The following is a 19313-nucleotide window of genomic DNA, read 5'->3' on the forward strand; positions in this document are numbered from 1 at the left end:
CCAATTGTTAGCATGCTTAGAAACCATGACATTTTCTTTGTTAAAAGGTGGTTTAACCTCACAAGGAATCTAATTGATTTAGTTGTCTTAATGCTGTTAATAGCACCCTTTTTAAATAGTAAGTAGTGCCAGGTAACGTTCTGCGGTGTTCTCCCACGGTGTAGCTTTTTATAACCACCGAGTCCTTCCTCTCTTCCGTCTTCCCCTCCGCATTTTTCTCATTTTACGTCCCCCCCCCCCCCCCCCCCAAATAGTTTGTCTGACGTCAATGCACACATAAAACAAACAGATTTAACTCTCAGGCCTACCACAGTAAAATGACCTCGTGATAGATACTCTGTTTGTTTTCATGGTTTAAACAGGGTGGGAGGCAGGGCCCTCAATTAACAACTATGAATGCACACACACACACACACACACACAGTCATATTCATCATCTCCATGGTTGTGAAAACGGATGAATAATTCAGCAGCCATTTCAGTTGTTTATCCCGGAGAAATGGCCGTGGCTGTGAGAAGCCTATTTTATGATGATGAGAGCTCTTAATCATTTTGGGTATTTTTGCTTTTATAAACACACAGGCTTCATTCAATTCATTGAAATAGTTTTCCAGGTCACTGGAGGAAATTGTCACCTCTGTGGATGGATTAGATGTGACTTGGCAGCAGTTCTGTTCATGCTGCAGAAGTCAGTAGTGAGAACGATGCCGTGTTTTTAATAGTCGGGGCACACGATTGTTTCAGAGTCAGAACAGGCTTAATTAACAAACTACCAGACAAGAGATTTGCTCTCTGTATTGCATGAATCATCATCTGGGCCATATTTAAAAAATAAAAAGCACTTGTTGAATATATAAGTGGTTGTAAGGCTTTGTTGTGTCTCCACTTAGAGCCCCCTGAAGCAAGCCTGGCAGAGGAGGAGGACCAGGAAATGGAGGCGTGGGCGAAGCCCCTCATCTACCTGTGGCAGAACAGGAAGAGCTGCTTCACCGCGGAAAGGGAGTTCAATTCCCATGCAGCCACCATGCAGCCACACTGTGCTGTGTGCACACTCTTCATGCCCTATTATCAGGTAGAGCGGAGGTCAACAAAAAATATATATATATATATATATATATATACATCTATATATGTAGCCGGTGTCATTTGTTGGATGCTTGATTCCAAAATGCATTCTCGTTTCATTAGTGCCTATATGTGTCCCATATGAGGATATGATTGTATCTCCGAGCCACCAAGATGGAGGAATCGATACGAGCAGATCACATCCAGTCTGACTTTTTGCTTTTGCTCCTTAAGCTCCGCAGGATTTATCTTTGCTGGTGAGGTGGGCAGATTTCAGTTTTACCTGCGCTGATCATCAGGAACGCATATGTCTTTCACCCCCCCACCGTAGAAACGCTCATAGCCACGGTTACTTACTGCTTTTCCGGCAAACATGCAGGTCCTTCCTTTATTTCAGTCCAGTTTTTCAAATGGTATCTCTTGAGTTTTTATGAATAGAGCTGTGTTACTCTAACGCGGTCACCTCGTATAACGGGGGAACAAGTAAAGACCCCACACGCTACTCAAATGGGCTGTTGTAATGTCATGTTCGTGGTGATATTGTCTCAGCTGGTCAACCTTTTTTTATTTTGTAGCCAAACTGATTTGCTGTGCAGAGAGCTACATGTATATGACACTAGTACCAGGCCCCGTCTTGTTGTGAAAGCATAGCCCCGAAAAAGAGGCCGCTAAGTCTGTGCAAATAATCGAATAACGGCTAAATAATTACTGCTGAATAATACTAGTATTGAAAATAATTCTAAGCCCTCTGGTGATGAACGTTACTTATTTTTTTGAGCTGCTTATCATCTTATTACAAAACCAGCCCCTGTAATGTGCCACTGGCTCACAAGCCATCCAGAATGACTTTAATTATGAGGGATGAGGGGAAACACTTTTTTTTCCATCCGTCTCTGCTAAATTAAGAAGTTCTTCAGAACAACATGAAAATCACCAAATTCTTTTTTTCAGGCTGAAGACAAAGTAGAGGACAGTACACCTATTGTAGCTCAGGACACCTCCAACTCCTCGTCTCCAATGGAGGGCTCCACACGTCCCTGCGGAGGTCTGAGGCAGACCACGCCGCTGGTCCCAGAGATCTGCTTTTCTTTCCGGGAGCAGAACTGCCCCCCAACTCCCACCAACCCTCTGCTGCAGGAAGATGGCACCTCTCCTCTGCTCTACTGCCAGGGCTGTTGCCTGCAAGTCCATGCAAGTACGTATGCACGAGGGAAGGGAAGTGTGTGTGTGTGTGTGTGTGTGTATGTGTGTGTGTGTGTGTGTGTGTGTGTATGAGTGTGTCCTCAGGTTGATACTGGTCCTTTCAGTACAGTTTTACCTCCTACCTCCCCAAGCCACATTGTTTGTTTCTCCATGTTGTGCTTGTTTTTTTGTCATGTCATTGTGAGAGGGTCAGTGGGTTTGAGCCCTGACTCCGTCTCAGTGTTCCACCCCCTCTCTGTTTCCCTTTCTCCCCCTCCCTCTGCGGTTCGGAGTATTTTATTTCCGTCGTCAGCCGAATGATGGAGAATCCTCTGTCTTCACCACACATACTTTCTGTCCAAGGGCCCCAAGCCAGTGCAGCAAGGCCTCACACACACTCCTAATAAAAAAAACTAAAAAAAAACAAAACCGCGGAGTGTTGCGCTGGACACACAGACATGACACGCCGTACATTATCTCAATCCCCCATACACACAATTTTACAGCTCTAGGTCTCTTTCCCAATCCCCACATGTCTTACCAATATCTTAAGCGTTCAGCTGGTCTTCCACACACACACACACACACACACACACATATTTTGTAAGTCTCGCACACTGTCCCGAATCCGCAGCTTTATAATGACATTGCTTCTCTCAGTCAGTTTCAATCCCTCATACTTTCCTGCCACGAGTGTTGATACTCCGGAGGGTGTGTGTGTGTGTGTGCGTGCTGAACGCCTGTGCACTGCATGTGCTTGCTTTGTGTGAGTGTGGAGGTACAGGGTGGGAGTAGGAGCTGAAGTGCATGTCATTTGACACTGATGAAAAAGCCACAAGTTTGGTTTCGAGAAGCTACAGTAAGTACAAGTTGATGTTGCTTTCCCCTGTACTGTTATATGAACTGGGGAAAGGAAAGAGAGGTGAGCTTAGACTTGATGTTTAGTTTGGTGATGGTTAGTGGGGGAACAGAACAGAGACACGCATACAGACTTTAAAAATTCCCCGCAGCTTATGTGTCTAAACCGTCTCGGACTGGATTTTAACCAGCTGTCAGCTTTGAAAAGACTCATTTGTCTTACTTTTAAATTCAAAAATGTGCTTCTGTTGGAGGCCGCCAGCATTCATATTTCTATAAAACATGTCTGCTGTTTCTGCCTGACCAAGGACACAGACCTAAACCAAGCGAAACAACAACATTTACTCAAAGTGGCTGTTCCATACTACTCTGAATGTTTGGCGGTGTCTGTCAGCCATGTCATCTGTGTTACAAAGGGCCCACCGCACAAGTGTCTGCAACAAGAGCCCGCTGTCACGCCCGCGCAGGTCTGGCTGTCTACAAAGCGCTCTTTGATACACGGATGAACACACAAAATAGATGCGTTTATAAAACAAAGGCGCATAGATGTACCTCTCTCCGCCTGTGGTGTCTGCACTGTTCCCTTTCACACACTTACCATAGAGCTGTGTCTGCAGGAATCACAACCATCTTTCTGTGGAAACGACGTGAACGTGGCATTTTATTCTTGTTTCTTTGTAACCGGTTGTAGACGTACTGTCGCGTCGGCTGCTTTCTGTGAATGGTTCGTTGAAACCATGGCGCCACCAGGTCAGAGTAAAAGCGGTTTAGCAGCATTTGAGTGAGTGTGAAGATTTAAATGTTTCTCCCATCTATTACTTCCCTTCTGTAGGTTGCTACGGTGTTGCTGCAGATGATGTCAGCGAACAGTGGTCGTGTGATCGCTGTACAGAAGGAAGCTTTACAGCAGTAAGGCCGTGTTTCTCCTCCTGTGATGTCACTTTCGCCTGTACCTTTGAGACGGTTGTGTGTCATATGGAGTGTAATTATAAGCACATTACATGTAGACGCAAAGAGCAACATTTACAAACTGCAAATTTGCTCAGGGCAGTTTGATCCGAGTCAATTTTTCTTTTTACCTGAGGAAGATGGATCAATATAAGTTTTTTTTTTTTAAATTATGCCGCTATTTGCTGCTCCTTTGTGGAAGCCTTTGTGTGCATTACCTCGCTTGCTTGGAGGAGAACACGCTGGAACAGCTTAAGCTGCAGTTTTTTAACTGCATTTATATTGAAAGTTTCTATTTTGTGCTCAACATTAAACTGCCTTTTTTAACATAAAACCACCCAGCAGATTTCCCATGAATTTGATTTGCCCCAGTACCACACACAATGCAGTTACTACATGCAGGGGTTATATGCAGGCGTGTGTAAGGATATTGGTGACCCACTTGTATGTTTGTTTTTTTTTATTTTCAGGAATGCTGTCTCTGTAACCTCAGAGGTGGAGCTTTGAAGAAAACCCAAAGCGACAAGTGAGACAGGCTTTTGTTCTGTGATTAGCTCCGCATACTCATCTCTGATCTCCAGAGCTCAGACGCATGAATCGTCTGTTCGTCTTAATCATCACAATGTAATCATTTGTGTGTGTGTGTGTTTGCACATAGATGGGCCCACGTGATGTGTGCGGTAGCACTGCCAGAGGCAAGGTTCAGCGACGAAGCCAAGAGGAGTCCCATTGACACCAGTAGGATCCCCATGCAGCGATATAAACTGGTGAGGACACACACACACACACACACACACACACACACACACTCGGATGCTGCTCTGGAATTCCCCAGGTCCTTGAGGACTGGCTCAGTCTAATTAATGAAGTGTTCACAGCTCTAATTAACAATGTGAGATGAACATGGCCGCAATCAAAGCTAGATAATTAACCACTGGTGGATGGCAGAGGGGGTTTGTGTATGTAGGGCTGTCTGTGTGCGGGTGTTTGTCTACATGTGTGCGGTTGTGTGTCTGTCTGCATTTGCATCTATTGTGTGTGTGTGTGTGTGTGTGTGTGTTTGCTTAATGAGAGAGTTGGAGTGTGTCAGCAGACCTGACATGTTGCCACTAGTTAGCGCTCTGCTGCAGGCGCCATGATAGCTCAGCAGAAAGCAAAATGTTGGAGCGGCACATCAGACTGCGCGGTGGACGGTAATGCACGATCCTCGCTTACGTTATTGTTTCAGGAATGAATATTGCATGTAGATTAAAAAAACAACTGCTTTTTAGAAGAAGCGTATATGATTGATCAACGCACGGGTTGGGACACAATCTGCATTAGTAACAGATTACTGTCCACTAAAACTGCTGCACTAAATAGGACACTGACTTTATGGACACAGTGACATTACCCACAGCACGAGCTATTTACAGAGATATTGTTCATATCTGCTCACACCACATTGAAATGAAGCTCATTCCAATATGAAGGCACAGACCACAAAGTATCAGTATCCAGAGGCCCAAATCTGAACAAAATGCAAACTGTAGTCCAGACTGAAAAGGCCGGCAAGCTCATTAACAGCCTGTGACATTACCCTGATGATGGCCTCATCTTTCAGATCTTGTTGGGATCTAAATTCTGTTTTTATTTTGTGGAAGCGGAGCTTTCTTCCTTTTAGCTGTTGGATGCTGCTCGGTTCGTCACAGTGCCGTCCATAGCTTGCAGCTGGCGATGCTGACAGCACATGCTTTGATAAGTACACAGGTTCTTCCCTTTTGGAAGATGTATCGGATCTGACCGCATCAAGTTTTTCCTCACACTTCATGATGACACACAATCTTTGCTCTCTGCAGCCAATTTTCCACTAATTAACATGCTGACACAAGCACTTTTTTTTTTTTTGAAAGGATGCATGCCTGAGTTGATGATAGAACAGACGGGCCTCTTTAAAATAACCTCTTTGAGTTTTAAATAATAAGATGTAAGAAAAAGACAGCCTGTTCAAACATTCTGCATTAAAAAACCCATTAGTGTCATGATGACAGCGATGTCATTTAAATTGAGTGTGCTTATGGCTGGTATAGCTTTCTCTTATGTCCAATGTATCATTTGTAAGTTCGCTCCGTGAGCCACGTGTTTGCGTTGGACCCGCTGGCCCTGCAGCAGCCCAATGCATTTATAATTTACTATCACACGCATACACATTCATAATTTACTGTGGGAATGTTCTTAACGCATGGCTCAACACAGGCGCCCAAATACACCCCGGAGAAGACACAGGCATGGGGAGAAGTGGGTTAGGCTCCTCCTCAAACTCCCTCACGCTGAAACATCAAACTATGTTGGCATATTTTGACATTACCTCATGTTTTCACACAAATCTTTCCACCAATAAAGGTACATCAATGCTCATTTACACAAGCACAAACCCACAGAGGCACGCACACGTCCCGCTGCACACACAGGGTGTGTTTCATGCCATTCAGGATCTTGTCATGCTGGCCTCAATAGGTGGACGAGAGAGTCGGGCCAGTTCATCAGCAGCACACTGCTGTCCATAATGGAGGAGATGTGGGAAAGGGCTTTGTGAAATGTAGGCCAAGTTAGTCACCAAGGAAAGCACGGCGTAAAAGTCCCCAAGTTCAGAAATAGAGACGCTGCGAGGCAATAGAGGCTCCATTAATAACAGAAACGCCAAAAAAATGTGATAAAGTTCTGTATTTTCATCCCCCGTTTTGAAGCGCTGGTTTCTTGTGTAAACGTCCAGTGATGTCATGTGATTGGTCCGATGTGAGGGTTTCCTTGTATTGTAGCGGTGAAATCACATGTCTGTGTTAACTGTTAGGTGTGTCCCCCTCGCCTCAGTTTATTCTCTCGTGTCTATGTTTCGTTTACACCACCGTATCCAATAACGGCATCGAGGAGATTTCACTGATCTGTTTATTTGGAGCACACAATGGTTTTCGATGGTGTTAGAGGTTCATGGCTCAACCAAGCGATGATTCACTTAGCTGCCCTCTTGTCTTTAATTCGCTGATGTTCTTCTTCAGCCCGTAGTCAAAGTCTCTCAAGTGGAAACACAGATTTTAAATTGCTCACTTTCTTTTTTTTGAACCTGCTCAAAAAGACTACACTTTTGAATGAGGTCAGGTTTTGTTCAATGCAAAGCAAAGACTCTCATTGGTCGATGGCTAATTGTAGCTTGCAATGGAAGGTGAGAGGAAAAGATTGGCAGGAAGGAGGAGATGTGACGGACGCTTTAAGGCTCACTTTCTGCTGACTTCTGTTCAACTAAATCACACAGTCAACCTGTGCTAAAAGTATTCTACGTGCATGTATGCATGCACTATGTGCTGCATTTAACATCCTATACATTTAAGTGTGTAGCATGTATTATTCATAATTTACATCTAAACTCAAGTTTCTCTTTTTTATCAAAACCATTCAGTGGAATTGGCCGACAAGGACTCCCTGTTTTGCTGCTCTGTTGTCCATTGTAGCCTGTGACCAGGCTGCTAGTGTGGGACTGGCCCGTGCCCACTCAAATACCTGCACCGGATATTGCTAACAATGGGCTAATCTTCTATTGGAGACCATTAATGCAATAAATAGCAATTCACAACATTATTATGAGTATTTTCTGGGATTTGTCAACAAATCCCATAAAAAGTCCCAAAACAAGTTATCAAGTGATGATATAAACAAGAGCCATAGTCCTTCCTTGATGAACGTGAACTATCAGTAACACATAAGTGAGTCATACTCTGAGTGACATGTTCCTCCATTATGTTGTTTATTTCAATCCCACATACCTTGCCCTAATTATGTGAAATGTTCACTGGAGAACTTAATGTGTTTTAATCCACAGCTGGAAATATTCCCCAAAACGAGCATTATTTAGGTATAGACGACAGTGCCCAGCTGTGAAAGGAAATATTTTAGCCTTTTTTTTCTTTCTTTTTTTAAAAAATCAAGCTAGATGTTTGTGTCTGCAGTAGGAAAGAATGGACTTGGGGCTGAGTGCGGGCTTGAAAGTGAGAGGATGAAGCCGGCCTCTCTGCAGCTGGCCCTCATCGGTCTGTTCGGTGCTGACGGTTTGCTCTGGTCTGTGTTTACAGAAGTGCATCTATTGTCGTAAGCGCTGCTCGACGAAGCGGCAGGCAGGCGCTTGTATCCAGTGCTCATGTGGCCGGTGTCCCACCTCCTTTCATGTGACCTGTGCCCATGCTGCCGGTGTAATCATGGAGCCGGATGATTGGCCGTATGTCGTGTCAATCACCTGCCATAGACATCAGTCGCGGAGTTCCTCAGCTGTAAGTTATAGGACGGGTGCTTCCTAGAGCTGTTATGAACCAGGCTGTGCTCAGTTAGTTAGAGAGGACACGGCAATGTGTTCGCTCTGTGAGATCAGACTTTTAATTCCTAAAAAAAGATTAACGGGGATAATTGGTTCTAGCGTAGACGGCAGATGATCGGTGTAACTCCCATGCGGGCATGTGAATGTTGGTCACATTTGTTTTTCAAAATAAATGTAAGAGTGAAAAGGGGATGGTTTAGTGTAGGGCTATAAATCTGCTTATTGACTGAGTGTGCTTGTACGGTAGTCTAATTGCTGCTCTCGGTCTATACTAGAAGCAGCGAGCGTGCCAAGCGCCCATCTCCCTGGGCCAGACGGTAATCTCCAAACACAAGAACCTGCGCTACTACAGCTCTAAGGTCACCGAGATTACCTCCCAGATGTTCTACGAGGTCATGTTCGATGACGGCTCCTTCTCCAACGATACCTACCCCGAGGATATAGTGGTGAGAACATGTTGAATTCATTAGCACAAGGTCATATCTGATATTCGAAGCCCCTCTCATTGGAAAGGAACTTCCTTCTAGTTGAGAGGGATTATTGATCCTCACATGGTCGTTGCATGAGGGATTACCTGTAAATGTGTTTTATACTCTCACCGTAACGTGTGCATCTACCAAACCCATGTGAGCAAGAGTCAGTTTGAATCATTTTCTCACTATAAAGCTTCTGTGAAACAGCATGGATGTCTGAAGAGGCTATTCATATTATATTATGAATATCATGGGACTATCATGGTAGTGGCAAATAATCACTCGCATGGCCTTTTCGATGAGTTTAAATTCATTGATTTGTTCAAGTGATTATGGTAAAGACTTAACACTGTTAAAGAGAAGTAGCTGTGGCAGAGACACAACCACACACTTCCATGTGTTACTGTATTAGTGAGGACATTCCACTCAATCCTCAACCTCAGCCTTAATTGACCAAGTCAATTCTTACTCTAAAACCCTTAGATGCAACATTGAATAGCATCCTTTGAATCTGGAGACCATTATGATGCTGAAGAAGTATTTGATCATGTTGTAGGTCCATGTTTTGAACATTACTTACCACCATGTGAATCGTTTCGTCGCACATCTTGCTGTGTTTTAGAAAGACTGCAAGGTTTCTTTCACGGGAATAATCAAATGAATTACGATCCCATTCTATTTAGTGTGTCACAGCCGTTTGAGTGAGCCCGCACGCACAATACCAGGACCGAAATGGAAAAGGGTCATAATTAATTATTTATTGCACCAGTTATTACCCTGCGTGCTATGAATCAACAGGGAACGGCAGCTAGCTCAATGAATTAAACTCGCACGCCAAGATAATAGAGCTACTCTTCTTAGATCACAGCCCTCGCTGGCGTTTCATCAAATTTTGACACGCACTCTTACGTGGACCAACCATTGTTCTCCTGTGTCTTTAGAGCAGAGACTGTATGAACTCGGGTCCTCCAGAAGTGGGGGAAGCTGTTCAGGTGAAGTGGCCTGATGGGCTGTTCTACGGTGCCAAATACCTGGGATCCAACGTATCGCACATGTATCAGGTACATGCTAACGTACTGCACTATAGACATGCATGGTAAATAGCAAATGTACGCGAAAGACATATGAGCTGTTTGTTTTGCTGATGGAATCATTTTTTTGAGGGTGAATGTTGAGTTAGATTGCAAGCTCAGTTGAGGGTCAAAGCTGGGAACTTAAAGAACTCCGGTAACGTCGGCGCTATCGTGACTCCTCTGACGTCGTCAAAAGTCTTCTGGTCGAAGGCAAAAGCTATGCAGATGGGGAGAGATGGAGAAAGTGAGAAGAGGAGGAGGAGGTGACAATCTGCATTATTCAAGCTAAATGAAATATTCACCAAGCGAAGTCATGCGGCTTCCACTTAAGGCTTTATTTAGTCGAGCTGGGCGTCAACCATTAGTTATGCGCAAATGCATCTGTGATGCAGATACTCAGTTTAAGATGGGTCAGATAAAAAAAAAAAAAAGAAGCTGAACAAGAACTTTCCATTGTCCAGGTGTGCCGAGCTGGGAAATAGTTCTCGGCTGCAGTTTGCTTCAACATCTACACGACGATCAAACACTTGAGTTTGTTGAGCAGAAGACGGTTGATTGTTTATTTAATCAGTCACACGTCATAGTCAGAGTTGGTAATGTTTCATCATTTAGACCTGAAAAAGGCAGTTTTTCTTTGTGATTTATGATGAAATAATTTATGTTTACTTTAGATCTGAGACATGCTTTATAATAAACTATATTGTATTTGCATTGTTACTACAAAGATCACTTGTCTTCGACAAATGTTCAAATCCTGATTTATTTACTGCAAATTAATACATAGATTCAATTTCGGAGTTAGAAAAGCACCACGTGGAGTACCTTAAGTACCTTTCAGGTTTAGTGTGTGCATGGGTGAGAAAGAAGCAAATTGTAGAGCACTTTGCATAAATGCATTCCATTCATTTAACGGCGTGTAAATGATTATTTTCCTTTTCCTCTCAGGTGGAGTTTGAGGACGGGTCTCAGGTGCTGGCAAAAAGAGAAGACGTCTATACTTTAGATGAAGACCTACCTAAAAAGGTGAAACGTAGACTTGTAAGTATTAGACTTACTGGGCAACACATGAACTTGTAAACTATAAGTTTGATGCTTGTAATGGCAATGACTGTTAAACACTCTTGCCACCTGGAGCACTTTGTTTACTCATCTCCATTTGTTTTTTCTCTTGGCTCGTCTTTCTAGTCCACCGCTTCAAGCATGCGTTTCCAGGACGCCTTCTTCACCACGCAGGGCGAGAGGAAACGGCAGAGAACGCCCAATTCACGCTTCCAGAAAGACTATGTGGCCCTGCCAGGCCTCCGTACTACTACTACTACTACTACTACTACTACTGCCAAAAGCACATGGGAGCAACGCAGCCACAAAGGGAAATGAAGTCCTGGACGAGGATCGATGACAAACTAATGCACTGACTAACCAGTGGCTGTAGAGGAGGAGGCTGTTTGTGTGCGAGTATGCTTGTGTTGAAGCGTTTTGGATCTACGTCCATCTCAGCTGTTGCCCACACGGCTTCTCTGAGGAAACATCTGACGGGAACGGGTGACTCGAGGTTCGATGGATGCTCACTAGCGAGAGCTTGTACATTATACAACAGCGACGGGCTGGAGAAGAACAGGACAGCTGGACTCCCGTAGAATGCTGGGATTGAATGGGTTAACGGAGGGCGTGTCGTGGCCTCCTGCTTTCACATCCGTCAGGGAAAATAAACGTGACTTACATTTGTCACATCGCCTTTTTTTTTTTTTTTTTTTTTCTTTGTACATGGACAATTCAAAGGGGAGATTTTTTTTTTTTTGAAATAGCTTGCCCATGGTTGATTTTTGTGGGTCTGTTATTTCCAGATTTGATTTAGAATATTTATGAACTTGGCTTGTAGTATTTCCCCTCATGTCTTACTGTTTCTCCCCGCATGTTAAATGTCCTAACTGCTCCTGCTGGAGTCCAATGGCACCACAATGGCTTCCTTGCTGCATGATTTTTCAGCCGCACGGAAGAAAATCTATTGACTGTGTAATTTGTGACTGAAAAATGAATTATTGCAGAGTTTAAAATAAACCAAATGTTAATCCCTTCCGAAGGTGAAAGATTCAGACAGGAAGCTATGACTTTGGGTTGGATTCTGTGCACTGTTCACGTGAAATGCTACTGTCGCTCCATTGAACAAAACACATTGTTGAAATTATTTAAAATTTGTATTTATTTTTGGCTTGCTACAGTTAAACTATTGCTAACTGCTGTAATGAAAACAATAAATAAAGATTTTTTTTTTTGTTTTTAATTGAATTGTCAAGTTATTTCAAGTAAATTCAACAGCTGCTGTTATGCTTTCACATCACTGATGGGGCGCAAGCATTTAAAGCTACTGAGCCTCCACACCGTGTCATCAGACTTACTACCTCACCTCCAGTGATCGCACAAATGACTGCAGTGTCCTCAGCAGGTTTCAGGATATTTGTCCTTGTGGTAGGCGAGGTAGTGTGTAGAGCGCGGGACACATGCTGTCAGGGTTTCCAATCCATTGAGAAAGTCTAACAGCCAGTCACAGAGTTTATATTGCGCTGTCTTTAAATGTTTGACAATTGTTGTCTTCAGTACAGATATAGTTGCACTCACGCTGAAGGATGGGGAGCAGAGGAGGGTTGCCAGTAAATCCTGAGGACCCTGGCAGGAAAAGGCAGGAGGTGAAATCCAGGAGGCATCTTAAGTGGGCGTGGCGAGGTGTCAAAGAGCTTTGTACTCTCGTGGAAACCATGTCGCCCTGTCATACTGATACCAAAGAAAGAAGATGACGGCGTATAACTATGTACTGAAATATAAATTTGCAACGCTGTTATTTCCATTTCATACTACTCTTTTTCAACATACTATACTATGAATTTTTATGATTTTTTTATTGTGACTTTTTTCATGAATTTTGACACTATAAATGGTAAATTGACTGTACTTGTACAACGCCTTTCTAGTCTTCTGACCACTCAAAGCACTTTAACACTGTCATTAACCCATTCATACACTGATGGAAGGGGCGACCATGCAAGGTGCCACCATAGAACGATCGAATCAATCACACGCATTCATACACAATTTGGAGTTATGAACCCTCAGGGACTTATCGGACGTCACCTGGTGAACGGTTGAGTTTGAGAGACTAAGGGCTGAAAATAGTGTAAATACAAATGGAACAGCACTTTGCTGTGACATATGTTACCATGACAAAGTCGTGTTGTGTACAATTTTGTGAATTTATATTTTTTACTCGCTGATTTGAACGTCTTCCAGGCTTGCCTCATGAGAGGTAATTGTCAAATAATCTATTTACTCGTTTTTTGTCAAAGCAGCTTTCATAACAAAACAAAATGTTTGATGAAAAAAAACCAGCTGTGCATTCAAATCTCTGCTTGCATTCATCTGCTTTAATGTCTTTTTATGTGCCATCTTTAAACCTTAATGTTTCTGTGTATATTTAATATGCCAAGCTCATCACCATAGCCCTAACCCTACTATACTATGACTTTATTTTTAAATTTTTTCGACGTACTATAGCAGAACTCCAAACTTAAGTGACGACAAGCAGACAAAGAAGAAAGGAACTGGGCTAATATAAATAGGGACTGAGTGGTGGTAAAGGCGGGAAAAAAGGCGGGGAAAAAAAATAAAGGCAGGAGGTAAAACAAGACAAGACAAATAAGGGGTCATCTTCAAAATAAAAGCAGGAAACACTCGACCTGAATGAAAACATGAATCAAGGAAACAAGAAACAGAAGATGTGAAACACTCCACACCACAGTACGACTTTCTCTTTACATTTTAATGACATACCTATACTCTGACGTCTTCAACAGGCTTTTCATTTTGCAATGACTTTTTATTTATTTTCATGAGATGGCTTTTTAAAATATATTTCTAAATACTATATCATGACTTTTTATGTTTTCATACTATAATTTTGCTCTTGTACTTTTTGTGAATAGTTTACCATGACTTTTTAATGACTTTTTTCTACATATTATAAATTTGTTCAGAGACTATACTATGTGATCTTTACAGCTTTCAACAAATTTGAAGGGGACCGTCTGCTACGCTAACATGGTCCAGAAAAAGGACCGCTGATTTAGCATGTTTTAGCCCATTTAATACTGCCTGTGTGAGTTGATATGCTTTGGGTATTGTGTTTAAAACACCTCTTAATTTCAGACTATCTTTTTAACATTACAGATATGAAAATAGTATTTAACTTTAAAACAGAGCACAGTATCTAACCACCAATACATGGCAGCCAAAATCACCGAAATCTACATTTCAAGGTGCTGTTTATCCAAAATAATGTCTTCAAAAGTTTTTATCTTTATTGTTCCAAAGTCTTACGTGTTATACAAAACGACAGAAGTAGCAATTATTTCACTTGAGTTTATTTGTAACAAATGAAACTTGTGTCGACAGAGAACAGAAATCCATACAGTCCTGTTTTTCGGTTTTCACTCGCTTCGAGAACCAATGTAGGAAAATAAAAAGCACTTGTTGACCCGGAGCAGAAAACAAACCAAAAAAAAGAAAAAAAAGAAATGTTTACATTTACAGACCAATTAAAGGTAATTGATCCAAGTAACACCATATTTTAATTTTTTATACAATTTATAAACTCCAGTTTTATCCATCTACATGACACATTAGGGGGTAAAATAGAACACTTTCTTTGTGAAATGTCTCTTTTGTGGTACAACAAATCCACAATGTGATGTATTGCACATACTGCTGTGCCATAAACTGTGACTTTAGGTGCATCGTTGTATTATATCACTCTGTATATCTGATAGATTCTTATTCACTCTTTACCTTAATTGTTTATCGATACATTTGTTTATGCATTTCAATTACTCTCTGTGTTTTGTGTTATTTACATATAAACAACCATGTGAGCATTACAGGGTCCATCTTTACTGAGCTCAAGTAAAACTCCTTTGCGAGGGGGAGGGGGCGATCAGAGATAATAGGATACTAGTATTAGTGCATAGTACAAAGAGAGAAAGTGCAAGTCTTCCCATAACAGGTGCGACCAAAGGGGCATCTCAAAAGTGGTACCATGCATACAAAAAACGACAACAGCGTGACTGTAAGATGGTGGGAATCCGTCAACGATCCCTCATATGGTCAAGCGTCAACGGAGATACAAAAAATGATGGTTTCTGTGTTGGAGACGTAGCACCTGAACTTCTCTCAGCCTTTGCCGTTAAAGTAAAAAAATATATATTACTGTTGACATCAGGATGAGTGACACAAATGAGCAGCGTGACGGATTTTAGGAGGGCTTCAGGTATCGGTTCGGTTCTTAGCTTTTCTCCAAAACGGACAAAGTTAGCCCACCGTAGTTCAGCTTCATCTTGATTTCGACAAAGCTGAGAAAGGATGACTTTTCCCAAGCCAGCTCAGTCGGTGTGATGTCATGGTGTGGCCAAAATTTCATGGCAGGCAAACTGAAGTCCGAGTGACAGAGTATCTACACAAAGCTTGTGCACGTGTCAGGAAAAACAAAAGATTGAAAGCTGTCGACATACAAACTTCCTTTTCTCTCCAAAATGATCAGACCATCCTGTTTATAACCTATTTTGAAACAACTTTTTTTTAATGTATTTGAGTCTCATGTAAGATATAATTTCGATTAAAAGAGATATGACAGTGTTGTTGCTGGGAAAGTGATGAGTACAACTATCCAGCCTCCGCAGAGCTCGTCCATACAAAGTTTCACAGCCAAAAACACAACACACAAGATACTTACACGTACTGTAACATAACAAAATCATATACACATACATTCGGTTCACATACGTACAAGCACACACACAGAAGATACACAAAAGAACCCTTTAAAGTAACTTTATCAAAATAGGCGTGTAATATAAGGCACTAGAAATCTAAAATCAAAATACTTATTCGATGCTGTTTTGAAGTATGAGTTTGATCATTCGTTGGTTGCCATGACACACAGAAAGTATGACATCATCGACTGAAACTGTGACATGATAAAAGATCGACTTCCTAAGAGGTCAGAGGTCGTCCCTCTGTTTGGACACATTTAACAGTGGCGAGAATCATAGAACATCTTTGTGTCTGGAAAAACGATGCGTCATCAATATCATCGTCTTCATAATGGCATATAACTGCAGTTAGTGACTACACACAAAAATATATAATACATCTACTTATTGCACACTGAATCAGACAGAGAGAGAAGTCGTAGGTGAGCATTCCAGTGAGAAAATTGTTCCTGCCCTAACCCCCCCCCCCCCCCCCCCCCCCCCAACACCCTCACCCCACCCTGTTTTCTACATCCCTGGCTCGCTCCCTGCTTAAGAAATCTTTGTGAAGCTTATTTGGACACATAAATCTACGTTTTTGTCGTACTTTGCTTCTCCGTGCATGCTCTCTGTTGTTTCTATCTGGACTTTCGATCAACCCGCACACAGAAGGACATGGCGAGATTGTTCTCGGGACGTCCCAGTGGCAGCAGGGTTTAATGCTGCACCTCGCTCGGCCCCTGGGAATTCAAGAATGGCTGTCTTCTTTGACACCGGCAGGCCAGATAGAGATGAGGTTGAGAGTCCCGTGTGCGTGGTGAAACAACCGTGTGTGTTTTCGAACAACTGAGTGGGTTAGAGAATACAGGAGTGACACTCAATTGTGGTGCTTTTTTTTTATAGAATTGTGAACATTTTCCACACTAGATTTGATTGTACACTTTAAAACAGTACCGTATCACTTTTTTTTCCTCTTTCTTTTTTAAACGCTACAGCTCATTGTATTACACAGAAGGGTAAAAAATACCACTTTGCCTTTGTATCGTCAGTGGGGCCAAAGTCATAAATCTGTAAAAACAAAAAAAACAGAACATGCCATAAAGAATAGCTAGTTTAAAAAAAAAAACAAGATAGTCACATATCTATATTTTCTTTTCTAAAAAACGAAATGAACGTTTGACTTTGTGGTATGCATTTTAAACCTCTCTCAAGCTTCCCTTATCTTAAAACATGAAGCATAAGGTTGAACTGGTGGTTTTTATTACTGTATGGTAGAAATATCTGGTTTTTCATTCACAAGAAGAGTCTGTTTCCAAAACAAAACAGGAAAACATAGCTTGGTGTCTTTTTTTGGGATGTATATTCTTTGTCTTTTTAATACTGTGTGCTCTGTGTTCTCAGTCTCCCGTTGGCAATTCCCTGGTGCTCAAAAGTCCCAGTTCCTTCAGTCCACGAGACTTCCAGAAGATGGATTTGTAGACTCCTTCTGGACAGTCCTCAAGATAGAAAAATCTAAATTTCTTGTGACAGCTAAATACTGTAGCCGGGTCCTGTGTCTAGGTTGGTGATGCTACACTGGTGGTGGACGAGGTGAGAGTTCCACACCCAAACAATGTAAAGCAATCTGGGTGCTTACAAAAGCACTGAAACGAATAATAATAATACAAAAAAAAAAATCAATATTTGATCAAGTATTCTGATTGGAACAGTGGTTGAAGTTGCTTCTTCAGACTGACCAATGGGTGTGTTTGGGCTGAGGGTGAAAGGAAACACCCTTGTCAAGCAGGTTGCTATGGCTCAGTTGGAGGTGCTGTTTCTGAGTACGGGAAAAGCCGATGGGTCCCCTTCACTCTGCGCGTGGTCGCAAAAAATCTTCAAAAGACACATTGCAGCCTAGTGCATTCATTTAGGCCGCGTGTGACCTAAGAAAAGTGCACTGGCTGGGATGTGGCATGAGACACGGCCAGTCGGCTTTATGTTGCATAGTGATCAAAGCTTCCCAGGTACTCTAGGCTGGCCCGGTAGCAGAACTGGTACTGGTCCTGGAGGGAGGCAGAAGAAGATCAAGTCAGTGACAGAGGACACAAGGTGTTTAGGGAAAGGAGGCATGGATTAGAAAGGAGTTGGAAGGATAACAGCTGGGAAGCTCACCTCTGTCTGAACGGTGGCAGGTCTCTGGGTGCGCAGCATCTTGACAGTCTGGAAGATGTCCACCACTCCCTCGTACCTCATCCTCTCCAGAACAATGCTGAGGGTGATGAACACACCGGTCCTGCCGACTCCAGCACTGTTGGCGAAGCGATGGAAACATATTAAGAGGTGGATATATTACAAAATGTAAAAGGCATGGTATAGTATGTCAATCAAATGTCATTAGGAAGTCACAGTATAGTATGTCATGAAAATGTCTAAAAGGATATTGTAAAGAACGTCATTAAAAGTCATAGTACAGTATTTCTGAAAAATATCAGACAGTGTAGTGTGACATAAAGCTCATACAAAGTCGTAGTATAGTATGTCATCACATTTGTAATGTATCATGGTCTAATATGTCATTAAAAAAAACAGTATAGTAAGTCATAAATGTTTCAAAAAGTCTTAATGTAGTTTGTCATGAAAAAATCATTGAAAAGTTACAGTTTAGTGTGCCATCAAAATGTCAAAACGTCTTCGTATAATATGTCGTATTTATAAAAGTCATAGCATAGTATGTCATTGAAATATCATAAAAGAGTCATAGTATAGATTGTCATTATAAAGATATGGTGTAGTTTGTCCTCAAACTATCAAAAATTACATAAAATAATGTGTCACAAAAAAGTACACTGTCGATGCCTCGATGCTCCAAATTCAGGATTCGATTGGACTTTTGACTTTAATTAAAGTCACGAATCAAATTTTCGATTTCATCATTTTTTCCCTGCACTGCAGCTGTGCCATTAGCAGACAATGGAGTCTTTATTCGTCAAGATCAGCAGCTCATTGTTTTCATGTCTTTACAATTTCAATTATATTTTCTAATTCTCCCTTAAAAAGAGAAGCTACATGGTATCAAGTGTGATGTCTTTTTCAATAGTCAAACTTAAAAATAATGTATTTAATATGTCATAACTTATTTCACCAGCAAATGTGTTGTTAGTACAACGGCTCGAGTCCTCCGAGTTTACGAGGTGCACCTGAATGCAGCGTGAAGTCCCCGTCAGAGCCCACATGCTTTACCGTACACAGCGCTGTGGATATAGAGGGAAGCGGGAGGGTTTTCCCGTTTGCTTGTTTTGTCATTTCTGGCGCCTCACAAAGAGCAGCTGCAGGCTACCGGTGAGCTACGCTGTTTGGTGTTTTTGTGTTCCCAGTAGAGGGAGAAAACTTGACTTTGAAGGTGGAAATGGAAAAGTTGTTTTTGATACATTTTTTGACAAATCATGACATCCCTTTAGTGTCGCATGTCGTTAAAAGTCATTGTACAGTCTGTCATACACATGTTAAAAGAGTCAACGCATGACATGTCACTAGACTTTCATAAAAATGTCATGGTATATGTTATAAAAAGCTATAGTATGTCATTAAAAGTCATTAA

At 41.9% G+C, this 19313-nt stretch overlaps 2 protein-coding genes across 16 annotated transcripts in view; one reads left to right on the top strand and one right to left on the bottom strand.

Annotated features, from left to right (window-relative positions):
• The window catches only part of kdm4c (lysine (K)-specific demethylase 4C), a 28375-nt gene extending 16158 nt beyond the window's left edge, over positions 1-12217 (top strand). For 2 of the 6 annotated variants that reach the window (XM_079279497.1, XM_079279499.1), the window contains exons 13-22: positions 891-1072; positions 2017-2260; positions 3938-4014; positions 4524-4579; positions 4712-4820; positions 8157-8351; positions 8671-8841; positions 9810-9929; positions 10887-10979; positions 11127-12217. In XM_079279497.1, the coding sequence (XP_079135623.1) occupies positions 891-1072; positions 2017-2260; positions 3938-4014; positions 4524-4579; positions 4712-4820; positions 8157-8351; positions 8671-8841; positions 9810-9929; positions 10887-10979; positions 11127-11318 (1439 nt within the window). In that variant the 3' untranslated portion in view covers positions 11319-12217. The remainder of the gene's footprint in view (positions 1-890; positions 1073-2016; positions 2261-3937; positions 4015-4523; positions 4580-4711; positions 4821-8156; positions 8352-8670; positions 8842-9809; positions 9930-10886; positions 10980-11126) is intronic. The other 4 variants (XM_079279500.1, XM_079279498.1, XM_079279501.1 and 1 more) reach the window with 4 other exon arrangements.
• Positions 12218-16273: 4056 nt separating this feature from the next.
• The window catches only part of ptprdb (protein tyrosine phosphatase receptor type Db), an 85648-nt gene continuing 82608 nt past the window's right edge, over positions 16274-19313 (bottom strand). For all 10 annotated transcript variants that reach the window (XM_079278310.1, XM_079278316.1, XM_079278313.1 and 7 more), the window contains 2 exons: positions 17888-18023; positions 16274-17778 (listed from right to left, as the gene is read on the bottom strand). In XM_079278310.1, coding sequence (XP_079134436.1) covers positions 17710-17778; positions 17888-18023 — 205 coding nt within the window. In that variant the 3' untranslated portion in view covers positions 16274-17709. The remainder of the gene's footprint in view (positions 17779-17887; positions 18024-19313) is intronic.

This window comes from Melanostigma gelatinosum (genome assembly GCF_949748355.1).
Source record: "Melanostigma gelatinosum genome assembly, chromosome: 11".
Lineage (NCBI taxonomy): Eukaryota > Metazoa > Chordata > Actinopteri > Perciformes > Zoarcidae > Melanostigma > Melanostigma gelatinosum.